Below are 12,351 nucleotides of genomic sequence, written 5' to 3' on the forward strand. Positions count from 1 at the left end.
TCCTCTATCTGCTGCTCAGCCGTCATGTCGTCTGCCGTTCGTGAGCTCGCTAGTAGGCACCTGTTTCTCTCCCCTCCTCGAGGCTGTAGATGCCCACAATAAGAGACGGAGCTTACTGTCAGAGCTGCTTGAAGATCCTAGCTCACAGAGGATCACGCTAGCCAGCGATCATTAAGTAAAAGTCTTTATTGAATTACAGTTTCCATTCTCACGCTGCTGCGCGCAAACTCTACGTCTAGTAGCTAGATCGGCGAAGCTCCGTCTGAGTCTCCGCCCCGTGTGCACCAACTTAATATCCTAGCCTTGCTCCACCTTTTCCGCCTGACTGTCCTCCTCTGGGTCCCTCTACCCCCCGGGGCTTCTTCCTTCCGGGATTCTTCTGACGCTGACCCAGACCCTCCTGCCTCCTTGCGCCGGGCTTTAGGACCTGGTTCCCTTTCGGGGCTGCTTACTGCGCCGCCTTCCTCTGCATTTGAACTTGGCGCGCGCGCCCAACCTTCCACCTTCCTCTTAACCGTTTCTTCGCTCCCCGATGGAGGTGTGGCCACTCCTGACTCATGCCCTCCCTCCTGTGGTGAGCTGCCAGCGCTTCCCCCCTGGCTCCCTTCCTCTTCCCTGCTTCCTGGCGGTGACGCTGGTCCCGATTTCCAGCTGCTCCCCCCTGAGTCCCTTCTGGCTCTATCTTCCTGGGGTGCCCCCCTTGCCCTGGCCACTGGTGCTCCTTTCTGTGAATCCTCTGATTCACTGGAAAGACTAGGAGATCTCGGGTCGTCGTCATCACTCATCTTTTCTTCTGCCTCCTCCCCTTCGCTCTCTGTTTCCTCCCTTGCCCGTGCCTCTGCTCCTAAACCCCTGACAAACATGAATAGCCCTAACTAAAAACAGGATACAAGAAATAGAAACCTGACATGAGACTTCAATGTAATAGAGGGGGTGGAGAGAAACAGATAACAGTACATACAGGACAGAGTACAGTTGGGGAAAACCAAAGGCAAGTGGAAATTAATGAAGGGATTCAAGCATGGGCACAACATGAGCAAAAGGGGAAGGAGATGGATGTACCAGCAGCATTTCTGAATTATGCTGAAGAAGAACTTTGAAAAAGAAAGAGGAAGTTCTAGCCCCTTGAACAGGAAGCCTCCGAAACTTTCGCTTATAGGAACATGTAGCAATGATTGTGCAAGATCAAGAAGCATATTCTGTGTGCAACATCTTATACATGGAAGGCGAATGATCATAGCTTTACAGTGTTATAAAGTTTGGTGACAATGACCCCTCAGGCAAAATACTGAGAGATTATTTAGCTCAACATCTACACAAAACCCATTTGTAATGTTGTGCAATGCACACGACTAGCAGTGTAACCAAACCTGAAATCTGAAACAATGAAAAGGGAGGTAAATGCCAACAGGTTTTCTTGAATTTCCATCCCATGCTGAAGAGGTACCTTTCAGGTTTTTGTTTTAATAAATTTGATTGATTTTCCTCTAAAGCCAAGCAACTAGTTCCTCTGAAAACTTTGAAGAAACCACCAGCTGCATGCATCATTCTTCCATGTGCACACAAATAACTTCCACTTAGCTGCACAGTAGTTGAGTTTTTATAATGTGAAGTCTGTCAATCATCCCCCCATGTAGTGGGTGTGGGGCAAAAAAATACAAGTCCACAAAGAACAAGCAAACACCAAGTTTATGATCCACTGCCTTAGATGACAGTCACATCAGTCACCAAGGGACCAACAGAGATATAAAGTTACAGAAACCTGAAAATCAGTAGTGACAGCACAAAAGAATTTAAACCAAAAGGTTACTTAGCTCACCCTCACACTAAAAGAGGGGTTTTCTGTGATAACCATCAGCCATGACTACCCCAGTTCACATTACGGAATATTATCCCAGTGCGTCCAGTGGTCAGAATATTTTCATTTTGACTTCAATAAAAGCAATGCTATATGATAACAATGAGTAAATTAATTGTAAGCCCATCCTTCCTTTTTTTCAAATTGGAAAATTGGATCCATTCCATGTATCCCCCAAAACAAGTGAAAACAGATAGACAGACCATGGAATACTCCAGCCATGCAGCCCGGGCTGTATAAATTGATTGACCCTTATTGCATAACCCTCTACAGTTATATTAACTTCAAAGTGATGAAGCACAGGAAGAATAAGATATATACCAATGACCCTTTCAGTGGAAGCCCTGCACACAGGCTTTTCACCTCCCCACAATTGGCTTGGGGGTGTCTGTGTCAGAAGAACCTCCAGAACAGTGCAGGGGGGTGGAATCATTCCATCTGGCAAACCTTCTGCTTGTGCAGATGGAACGTTTGTAATAGTGCACGTTTAATTCCACCCACAAACACTAAGAACATAAAGAAGAGCCCTGGTGAATTTCCTATCAATCAGCATCATCAGATAAGCCTGGGTTCTCGTATTAGGAGAGAGGGTAGAAATACTTCTCTGTCTTCACACCATTATATACCTCTATCATGTGCCCCCTTCTGTACCATTTCATCAGATGTTGCAACCTTTCTACATAGGACGAATGTCTCCAGGCCCTTGAGCATTCCCGTTGCCCTTTTCAACTTCAGCAGCAGATGAAAGTGCTATGAATACGCCAGAAGAACAAGCTTTTCTAAAAACACACACACACCACAGAATGCCTGTACCTTCCTGTATTTCATGACATTTTGGCCTCCCTTTTTTATAATTTTCCAGCTATATCTGTATATGTAATACATACATACATGCTAGTTATTAAAACATCATCAATGCACACGGTACTTTACAGGGTACAAAAGGGGTCAGGTCCCTGCCCTGAGGAGTTTACAGTTACAGGAGCTTGCAAAACTGACAATGTTTCATGCATAGGACAGACAAAAGCTGGTCTACAAAAGCTTATGCTGCAATAAAGACTAGCCTTCAAAGGTGCTGCAAGACTCTGTTCCAGAATCAGTAACATGTCCACTGCTATATACTACTAGAAGTTCAGTGAGGATTCAACCTAAATGATATTTTATGCAGCTGCAACAAGAATTCTGCAGTTCTTTATTTTACTGTCTGGCCTCACACTCTGTGCAAGCCAGAGCTTAACAAAAGTGCCAGGCAAACTTTCCACATAATGGAGCTTATGAAGCATATAAGAAGAGACAGGCAAACAAAGAAAAGGATCAAGGGCAGGAACTATTCAGCATCATCCTTTGTTTCCGGATCTCATGTGGCTCAATCAATGGGGCTCCTGCAAGTTGAGCTCTTTGAGGACTGGAATCTTTCTATTCACATTCAGATCTACCAGAGTATCCATACTGAGCTGATAATGAGAAAACATTCTAGAGAAGCTAGAAGTTGCAGGAAGGAATATTTCCCAGTGAATTAATTTAAACAGACGTTCACCTTTGAACTTTCAAGAGGAAAACATCCATGCACCCGCACACAGCTCAGTTATCCAGATGCAAAGCATGAAACAGGTGTTACTATACAAGCCTTGCCATTCAAATATTGAAAGAAATCTTAAAACTGCACATTGTTTCAAGGACACATCACAAAGTTTCCCCCCCCTCTCCCTGTTTGCACTCGCTTTCTTTTTATAATCGCTTCCACGCTTTTCACCTGCTCACAGGCTTAAAAGTTGTACTGATAACATCTGCACAACATTTGAAAAAGAGGAAAGGAGAAACTAAGCACCTGCTGCTGACATAAAACAGTACAAAACTGTGCTGGGCCTGCCCCTTAGAAAAGTCACAATAACAGGCACCGGCAACGTATGACTGAGGAGGAGTTTAGAGAGGGGAAAGAGTGTGACAAACCAATTGAGTCTGAGCACTCTGGGGAAAGTCCAGTTCTTAAACGCTGCTTAACAGATAAACGCCTTTGTATGTCGAGAGGGTACAGTGAGAGGGCTCCAAAAGGGTGGGGAGAATGAAATAAAGACTGCTGTTACAAGTGAGCTTCGAGTTGAATGCCACATTTAATGTGTGTGTGTCCCCCCCCCTTCAAAGAACGATTTGTTCTGCAAACACATACTCCCAACCTCGGATCGCTCCTGGTGTTCATCTACTGTACTTTGAATTTGGTTCATGCATTGTTAGGTTTGTGCAATTTAGGGAGGGAGGAGGTGCAGAGTTTGAAACGCACCGACAGAGCTAAACAATAACCCATGCTTTCATTCAAAGAGTTGGCTCCTTCCCCCAGGAGGAACATAATGATGTCCCCGTGTAAGTGGGGGGAAACTCTGTAGGGATGGGTGGTATTTCCCCTTTTTATTTCGTGTGCGGGAGGTGTGCGCTCATGTCCTCAGGTGCCATTTGCTTAGGCTTATAATACAGTACTCTTTGAAGTCCTCCGCTTTGGAAGCCTCCAACGTGACCGTCGGTTCACAGAAGGTGGACAAGCCGCCACACTCCAGCCCAGCCCAGCGACTTCTCTATCGGATTTCTTTCGGAAGAGCAGCTTTTTCCCCCGCTCCCAAACTCACCTGCAGGATCTTGTCCAGCCCTTCCTGGCCCAGGCACGGGAAATCCTTGAGGAGTTGGGTTTTCTTGTCCTTGTAGCTCTGCGTCGCTTGCTTCCAGTAAGGCTGCTCCAAGACTTCGAAAATCGCTGCTCCGATGGACAGGTAGAAGATGATCGCCGACGTGAGCAGGGGACCCCTGTCGACCATGGCGGCGCCCAGTGGGGGACGCTCAGCGACAGCGAAAAGGAGAGGCGGCCGCGGGGATGTGCCTGGCGAGGGAAGCGGAGAGCAGACCTGAGCTCCCTCTGGAGAGAATGCGAGGGACTCTCACGCGCTGCCTTGCCTTAGCCTGCCTCTGCTCCCCACCCCTTCCTCCTCCCCGAAGCCCCTCTTTTTATTTGCCTCTCACTTCATTCGGCTCTCCTCCCACCGTCTCCTCCTCCTCCTCCTCCTCCTCGTCGCTTCCCCCCACCGAACCATCCGTTCTTCCGACGGTCCTCCTTTCTCTGCCTGCGTCTCTTTCGCTGTTTGAATTTGGTGCCTTTCTGCTCCCCCACTCCTCTCAACCAGCGGCGCATGCGGAGCCGTTACCGGTTGGCCGGTGGTGGTGGTGGTGGCGGCGGCGGCTCCGTTCTCCCGCCTCAGAGACGGAGGCAGCGGGGAAGCCTCATTCAGCCCGCCTGTGTCCCATGTGGCGCGCGGACTCCGTGTCCCGGCGCGTTCCGTGGCAGTGGCGGTGGCAGCAGCGGAGAGAGGGCGCCGTGGTCGCCACGCCGCGTGCGGCAACAGCCGTCTCTTTCTCAGCTACTCCCAGCCCGCTCTCTCAGCAAAGAGTGGCCCCGGCCCGCCCTGAGAAAAGCTATTTAGGAGCGGAGCGCCCGCCCTGCGTGGTGCCAGCTCGTGGAATGGTCAGAGCTAGCTGCTGCCACCGCCTGGGCGGGGTGAGCTGCGCTCCTCGGCAGTTAAGCGAGGTGCTTGCTTGCTCTTACGTTGACCTGGGTGGGAGCCTACGTCAAGTGTGTGTGTGTATGTGTGTGTGTGTGTGTGTGTGTGTGTGTGTGTGTGTGTGTGTGTGTGTCTGCCTGTCTGTCTTTCACTCTCATATTCCCGCCCTCCGAGGGCTGAAGGAAGGTTCAGCACTGGTAAAAAAAAAAAGTGGATTTAAAAGTTCAAAAGAGTAGCCACGTTCGTTATCTCAGATAAAATGATCACTCTGGAGCTGAAGCTCATCTGTATGCTTTACGCAGTGCTGGAAAAGGAATGATGATGATGATGATGAATAAAATAAAATAAAATAAAATTGTATAACATCCTTTATCCACAGATCTCAGGGCATAAAAATACAAGGTAAAAACACAAAAAGTAGTGGGCAGGCCTGGTTCCCTTGGCAGCAGTGCGTTTTGGTGGGGGCCTCCATGCTGCACCCCCAGTCCTTGCCCCACCACCCTTTCTTTACCCTTTTCTGCTCAAGGAGCTCAGGGCAATGTACATGGTTCTCCCCTCCTCACTTTTATCCTCACCACAGCCCTGTGAGGTAGGTGAGGCTGGGAGGCCGTGGCCGGTTAAGGTCACCCAGTGAGCTAATGCCGGTCGCCCAGATCAGAGTCCATTGCTAACCACTGCACCATTGTGGCTTCCAAATAATAGTGGTGGTTGCGGCTGCCTTCCTCTAAGGATGAGTGGGTTGACTTTCCCCTGGTTCAGCTTCCCAAAGAGAGAGTTCAGTCACCTATGGCTGCTCGCTCACTCTTTGTCTCTAGGGGGTGGGTGACAGGCATGTTGCATCAGTGCAACTGATACCCAAAAATTCTGCTTCCACAGCATCTCTTACAAATTCAATGGTGGCTGGTGCTCATTGAGACTGGTGCCATGGGTGTAGTCAGGATTTATGTTAAGGCATCATGTTAGGGGGGGCAGAACCTCAGTTAGTTAAGTATTTTTATTGATTTACCCATTTTAGGGGGGCAGCTGCCCCCCCTGTCCCCTCCCTTGGCTACACTCATGACTGGTGAGAAGAGTTTTGGATTTGATATCATAGAATCATAGAATCACAGAGTTGGAAGAGACCACAAGGGCCATCGAGTCCAACCCCCTGCCAAGCAGGAAACACCATCAGAGCACTCCTGACATATGGTTGTCAAGCCTCTGCTTAAAGACCTCCAAAGAAGGAGACTTCACCACACTCCTTGGCAGCAAATTCCACTGTCGAACAGCTCTTACTGTCAGGAAGTTCTTCCTAATGTTTAGGTGGAATCTTCTTTCTTGTAGAGCATGATCACTCGCGCCTAATGATCCTTCCACTTCTACCCCACTAACCAGGTCATCAACATTGGTTAGGACCAGATCTAAAATGGCTGTTCCTCTTGTTGCTTCTCCCACTTTCTGGACAATGAAGTTGTTTGCAAGGCCAGTGAGGAATCTGTTTGACCTTATGCTCTTGGCTGAGTTTGACATCCAACAAATATCCGGGTAATTGAAGTCCCCCATTACTACTATCTCCCTTCCTTTTGCATGCTTGACCATCTGTTCCAGGAAGGCATCATCTATGTCCTCCGTTTGGCTTGGGGATCTATAGTAACCTCCCACAATGAGTTCACTGTTATTCTTCTCTCCCTTAATTTTGACCCAAATGCTCTCACTTTGGCTTTGAGGTTCTAAATCTTGGATCTCTTCACAGGTATACACATCCGTGACATATAACGCCACTCCTCCTCCTTTCTTGTCTAGTCTGTTTCTCTGAAATAGATTGTATCCCTCCATTATTACATTCCAATCGTGGGACTTATCCCACCAGGTTTCAGTGATGCCTATTATGTCATATTTAGTTTGCTGTACCAAGAGCTCAAGCTCATCTTGTTTATTTCCCATGCTTTGCGCATTAGTGTACAGACATTGAAGTCCATTAATCATTAACCCGTGTCTCTTATTTAAGGATTTTTTCCTCCCACCACTAGGTCTGCGTGCTGTTTGCTCCATTTGGTCTATGACATTTGGATGATCATCTTCATCAATTGATAGACTCCTACCTTCAGGAGCACTGTCTCCCTCCCCCACATTAGTCAGTTTAAAGCCCTCCTGATGAGGTTTCTGAGATTTTTGGCAAAAACATTCCTCCCAACCATTGTGAGGTGCAGCCCATCGCTTGCCAGAAGTCCATCTTCAAGAAATTGCAGTCTGTGATCTAAGAATCCAAACCGTTCCTGTTTACACCATTTGCGAAGCCAGCTGTTCACTTCCACTATTTTTCCCTCTCTCCCTGGGCCATGTCATTCAACTGGGAGGACAGATGAGATGACAATTTGTGCATTTAATTGCTTCAATTTCCTGCCCAGAGCCTCGTAGTCTCTTTTGATCTTCTGGAGGCTATTGCTTGCAGTGTCATTGGTTCCCACATGAACCAAGAGGAAGGGGTATTTGTCAGTGGGTTTTATGATTCCTTGCAGTCGTTCAGTTACATCTTGGATCTTAGCCCCGGGGAGACAGCACACCTCCCGAGACATCTTGTCAGGCCCACAGATCACTGCTTCTGCCTCAGTAGGGAATCCCCTATCACCACTACACGCCTCCTCTTAGGTTTGGTCGGGGTTCTTCCGTGAGCTGTCCGTTCCAAGGTCGCCTGCACATTCCCTGAGGACTGACTTTGCTGCTCGTCTTCATATACCTGATCGACTGTAATGAGGGAGAGATCCTCAAATGGAGTCTGTTCTTCTTCTTCCATGCTAGGGGGGAGGACTTCAAAGCGATTGTGTATTTCTAAACAATCAGAGCGAACCCTGGGCATCCTACTTCTTTGAGTCACGTTTCTCCATATATCTGGCTCCTGTGTTGGTGAACTAGCCTCCTTCTCGGGGGAGTCCCCTGTCTCCTCCTTGGTGGAGACGGTGTGCTCTGTTGCTTCCAAGAAGAGCTCCAGCTCTCTAATTCTTTGGAGCGTAGCTACACGTTTCTCCAGTTGCTGGACTTTGTCTTCTAAGAGGGCAATCTACATGCAATTGCTGCAGGTAAAGCTGCCTGCAACCTTTGGCAAGATGGCAAACATTGCGCAGGAACCGCAGGCGACTGCAGCTGTTCCCTCACCCTCCATCTTGAGAATGTGTCGTTGGGGGTGGCTACAGCGGTCCTCCATCATAAAAAGCATGAAGACAGGACAAATAACTCCCCCCAAAAAAAACCTAGGTCTCCCCCAACAAACGTTTGAGACTAGCTCCCCTAAATCTAAAAGATGGATCAAACTGCGCACACCGCTAGGCGCACGCTGCTGCCCTGAAAGCTCTGATAAGCTCCTCCCACAGCTAATCACCTGCCTCAACAGAAACCCTGCCCCCTCTGACCTTTGCACAGGGAGAGCAGCTAATCAGCCACAAAGAAACACACACACACACACACACACACAAGAAAACCCTTTTTGCTCCTTCTTCAACTGCTGCCCTGCTAGCTCTCACTTTATCACTACCCGAAGGAGTCTCAAAGCGGCTAACATTCTCCTTTTCCCTTCCTCCCCCACAACAAACACTCTGTGAGGTGAGTGGGGCTGAGAGACTTCAGAGAAGTGTGACTAGCCCAAGGTCACCCAGCAGCTGCATGTGGAGGAGCAGAGACGCAAACCCGGTTCCCCAGATTACAAGTCTATTGCTCTTAACCACTACACCACAATAGAAGGCAGGGGTGCCAGCAGGAGGTTGAGCTAGAGCCAATGACAGGGAGAAACAATTGGTCCCCAATTTTGTCCCCAACCTCCTTCTTGGTGACTTCTAAAATTTCAACACTGGGATGAAAGAGGGGGAAGCTGTCAGTCAGTGCCACCCCCCTAGACTGGGTGTCAGTACAGTTGTGGCAGAAAACTCTCGGGTCCATGCACAGCTTCCCAAGTGTCCCTAGAAAGATTGGCAGCCCAAGTGTGCTTTGGCAGTTGAGTCAGTGCTGTAGCAACAGAAGGCTACAATCCTATTCACACTTAACCTGTTAGCAAGTCCCATAAATTTAGTCATTTGTACCCTTTGGGGTAGCTTTGAGGTTGGCTCGTTTTAGCCTCAGGACTCTGTGATGGCATATTTTCCAAGGCTACCCAGTGAGCTTCATAGATGGCACAGATTTGAACCCAGATGGTCTTGTTCCAAATTCAGCACTTCTGCATAAACACAAATTAGAACAGCATGTAAGTATATCTTTAGCATGTCTGGATGGTAACCTGAATGTGTTAAGAGATAATGAGTAGAAAATGAGCCTTCAAATCACAGTATCTATAGTCCAACACAGTTTTATTTCTTGGTTTAAAATCTCTCACACAAATTATTTTTGTCCCCCTCCCACAGGTCATAATAAAAATAACAAGCATATCTAGAGTAATATTTTCTCACTTAACATTTGGAGGTAAGCATATTTTCTCAAAGAACAAAACATGCTTGCTTTTTCTACCTCCGTTTTTCAGAGGGTGATCATATTAGTTTGCAGCAGCAAAACTAACTGAGTCTTGTGGCACTTTTAACGGCTAACCAGTTTTATTATGGCAAAAGCTTCCATGGACTAGAGACCACTTCATCCGATGTATCATGAAATTCATCTCTTTAACCTCAATGACTACAGTTGAGGTTTGGTGGGTAGTCCCCCCCCCCCCCCGCAAGGCATGGGCTCAGTCCTGTCAATGATTTCCCCACACTTACTTTGTAAATGTTTTACTAGGTACACCCTGGGTGGAAAGTAAAAGATTAGCATTCTCATCCCAATATGTGAGGTCTCACACATTTAAGGATACAGACAGCTTCATGTTTGCCTTTGGAAGTCAGCTATGTCCTGCTGGTCCTCATTGTAGAGATACAGCAGTTAAAGTTACAAGAACAATATTTCCCCATTGCCATCCCTAAAGCAAGACCTAGGCTCCCATCCTATACCAATTTACCTGGGAGTATGCCCCATTAAACACATAATTACTTCTGAAATACACATTTATAGCATGTGGCTAAGCTGTGTTGCAAAGTTTTTACTTTTTGCATTTGTCATTTGAGGAGGTGATTCTTTAACACCCACCACACTTTATTGTGACGTAGTATTTGCTGAAAACAACTTCTTTGGAGCACAGTACCTGATCCCAGACAAAATCACCACAGGAAGGATGCATTCTGGTTGCTAGGGGGGAAGATGGAATTACAAAGATTCCATGGACTACTAGAATATAAGACAGAAGCAGGGCAAGTGCACTAAAGAGGAGGGGAAAAACTCTTTAGGACCCCAGGGATTCCTATCCCCCAGTGTCCAAACAAATCAATTATCAATCAGCGGTTTAACTTCACTAAGTGGAAAAGCACTGACAGGCATGACCATCCAGAATGACTCATTTCATAGGCATTGTTTAGAAGGGTATCTGCACATTTTGATTCATAACTTTCTTTCCCCTGCTTGTGGGCAACAGTGAAGAGTTTCATGGCTGCATGGACCCAATGGAACTGGGACTACTGCTGTAGAAAATACTGATCTGGATGGACTAATGATCTGACTTGGTATAAAACAGTTTTCTTCTTCTTTTTCTAATGGGACTTACTCCCATGTGCATGGGATAGAAGCCTCAGTCAGAAACTGACAAGTAGCATGGGAAAATATTTTCATTTTCTTTGAACTATTCTTTTGTCTGTATGTTTGTCTGCATTCATTGTAAGGGACTGCTGCATAAATACTGGCATTGCATGGAGAACATTGTGCGTACTTAATAGTGTGCAAGTGAGAAACTCTTGTCGGTGGTTTTCTGTGACACATTTAGAAACCAGCCTTTATCCACAGTTTACATAAGAACTAAAGTACAAAGCAGACAGCGCAGAAGGATCTTGCAAAATGATATCACCAGGAAATAAATTGACTGATGAAATCAGTACTGATAACCGTAAAGTAATGCAACAACTACTGAAAAACAGTTCTAGCTAGAGTGTTAGGCTTACATTAGCGGTTAGCCAGTCAGGAATGAAGTGGATGTAAGTGAGATTGTTCACTCACTATAGCAGCAAGAGGGACCTAACATGCCTGGAATATGCTTTCCTGCACAGATCCTTATCTGGATAAGAAGTTTGCTTGTTTATTTTAGTGCAACCAATGTGCCAGTTTATGGAGTAACAGACAAAAAGGCAGGTCCTTTCCCCAAGGAATTTCTGGTACACAGGTGAGCAAGAAGGTGGCAAAGGTAAACAGGAAAACAACATGTATTCAGATCACTTATTCACACTTAAGCTTAGATTCAGTAGGGCATCACAATGAAAATTGTGCTGAAGACTTGGAAAAGGCTCTGCAGAAGGATTTAAAATATAATAATAATAATAATAATAATAATAATAATAATAATAATAATAATTTATTTATACCCCGCCCATCTGGCTGGGCTTCCAACAAAATATTAAAATACAGTACTGCATCAAACATTAAAAGCTTCCCTAAACAGGGCTGCCTTCAGATGTCTTCTAAAAGTCCAGTAGTTGTTGTTCTCTTTGACGTCTGCTGGGAGGGTGTTCCACAGGGCAGGAGTCACTACCAAGAAGGCCCTCTACCTGGTTCCCTGTAACTTGGCTTCTTGCAGTGAGGGAACCGCCAGAAGGCCCTTGGAGCTGGACCTCAGTGTCTGGGTAGAACGATGGGGGTGGAGACGCTCCTTTGGGTATACTGGACCGAAGCTGTTTAGGGCTTTAAAGGTCAGCACCAACACTTTGAATTGTGCTCGGAAATGTACTGGGAGCCAATGTAGGTCTTTCAGGACCGGTGTTATGTGGTCTCAGCAGCTGCCCCCAGTCACCAGTCTAGCTGCTGTATTCTGGATTAGTTGTAGTTTCCGGGACACCTTCAAAGGTAGCCCCACAAAGAGCGCATTGCAATAGTCCAAGCGAGAGATAACTAAAGCATGCACCACTCTGGCGAGGCAGT

The 12,351-nt window shown here is 46.8% G+C and overlaps 1 protein-coding gene across 2 annotated transcripts in view; it reads right to left on the minus strand.

Annotated features, from left to right (window-relative positions):
• KCNK5 (potassium two pore domain channel subfamily K member 5) overlaps positions 1-5,376 on the minus strand; it is a 45,495-nt gene extending 40,119 nt beyond the window's left edge. The window contains exons 1-2 of one of the 2 annotated variants that reach the window (XM_081186447.1): positions 5,047-5,376; positions 4,477-4,724 (exon numbers count right to left, since the gene is read on the minus strand). In XM_081186447.1, coding sequence (XP_081042573.1) covers positions 4,477-4,662 — 186 coding nt within the window. In that variant the 5' untranslated portion in view covers positions 4,663-4,724; positions 5,047-5,376. Of the gene's footprint in view, positions 1-4,476; positions 4,835-5,046 lie in introns of those variants that run through there. The other variant, XM_081186446.1, reaches the window with a different exon arrangement.
• Positions 5,377-12,351: the final 6,975 nt, after the last annotated feature.

The sequence above is a fragment of the Podarcis bocagei genome (assembly GCF_964188305.1).
Source record: "Podarcis bocagei genome assembly, chromosome: 3".
NCBI classification, from domain to species: domain Eukaryota; kingdom Metazoa; phylum Chordata; class Lepidosauria; order Squamata; family Lacertidae; genus Podarcis; species Podarcis bocagei.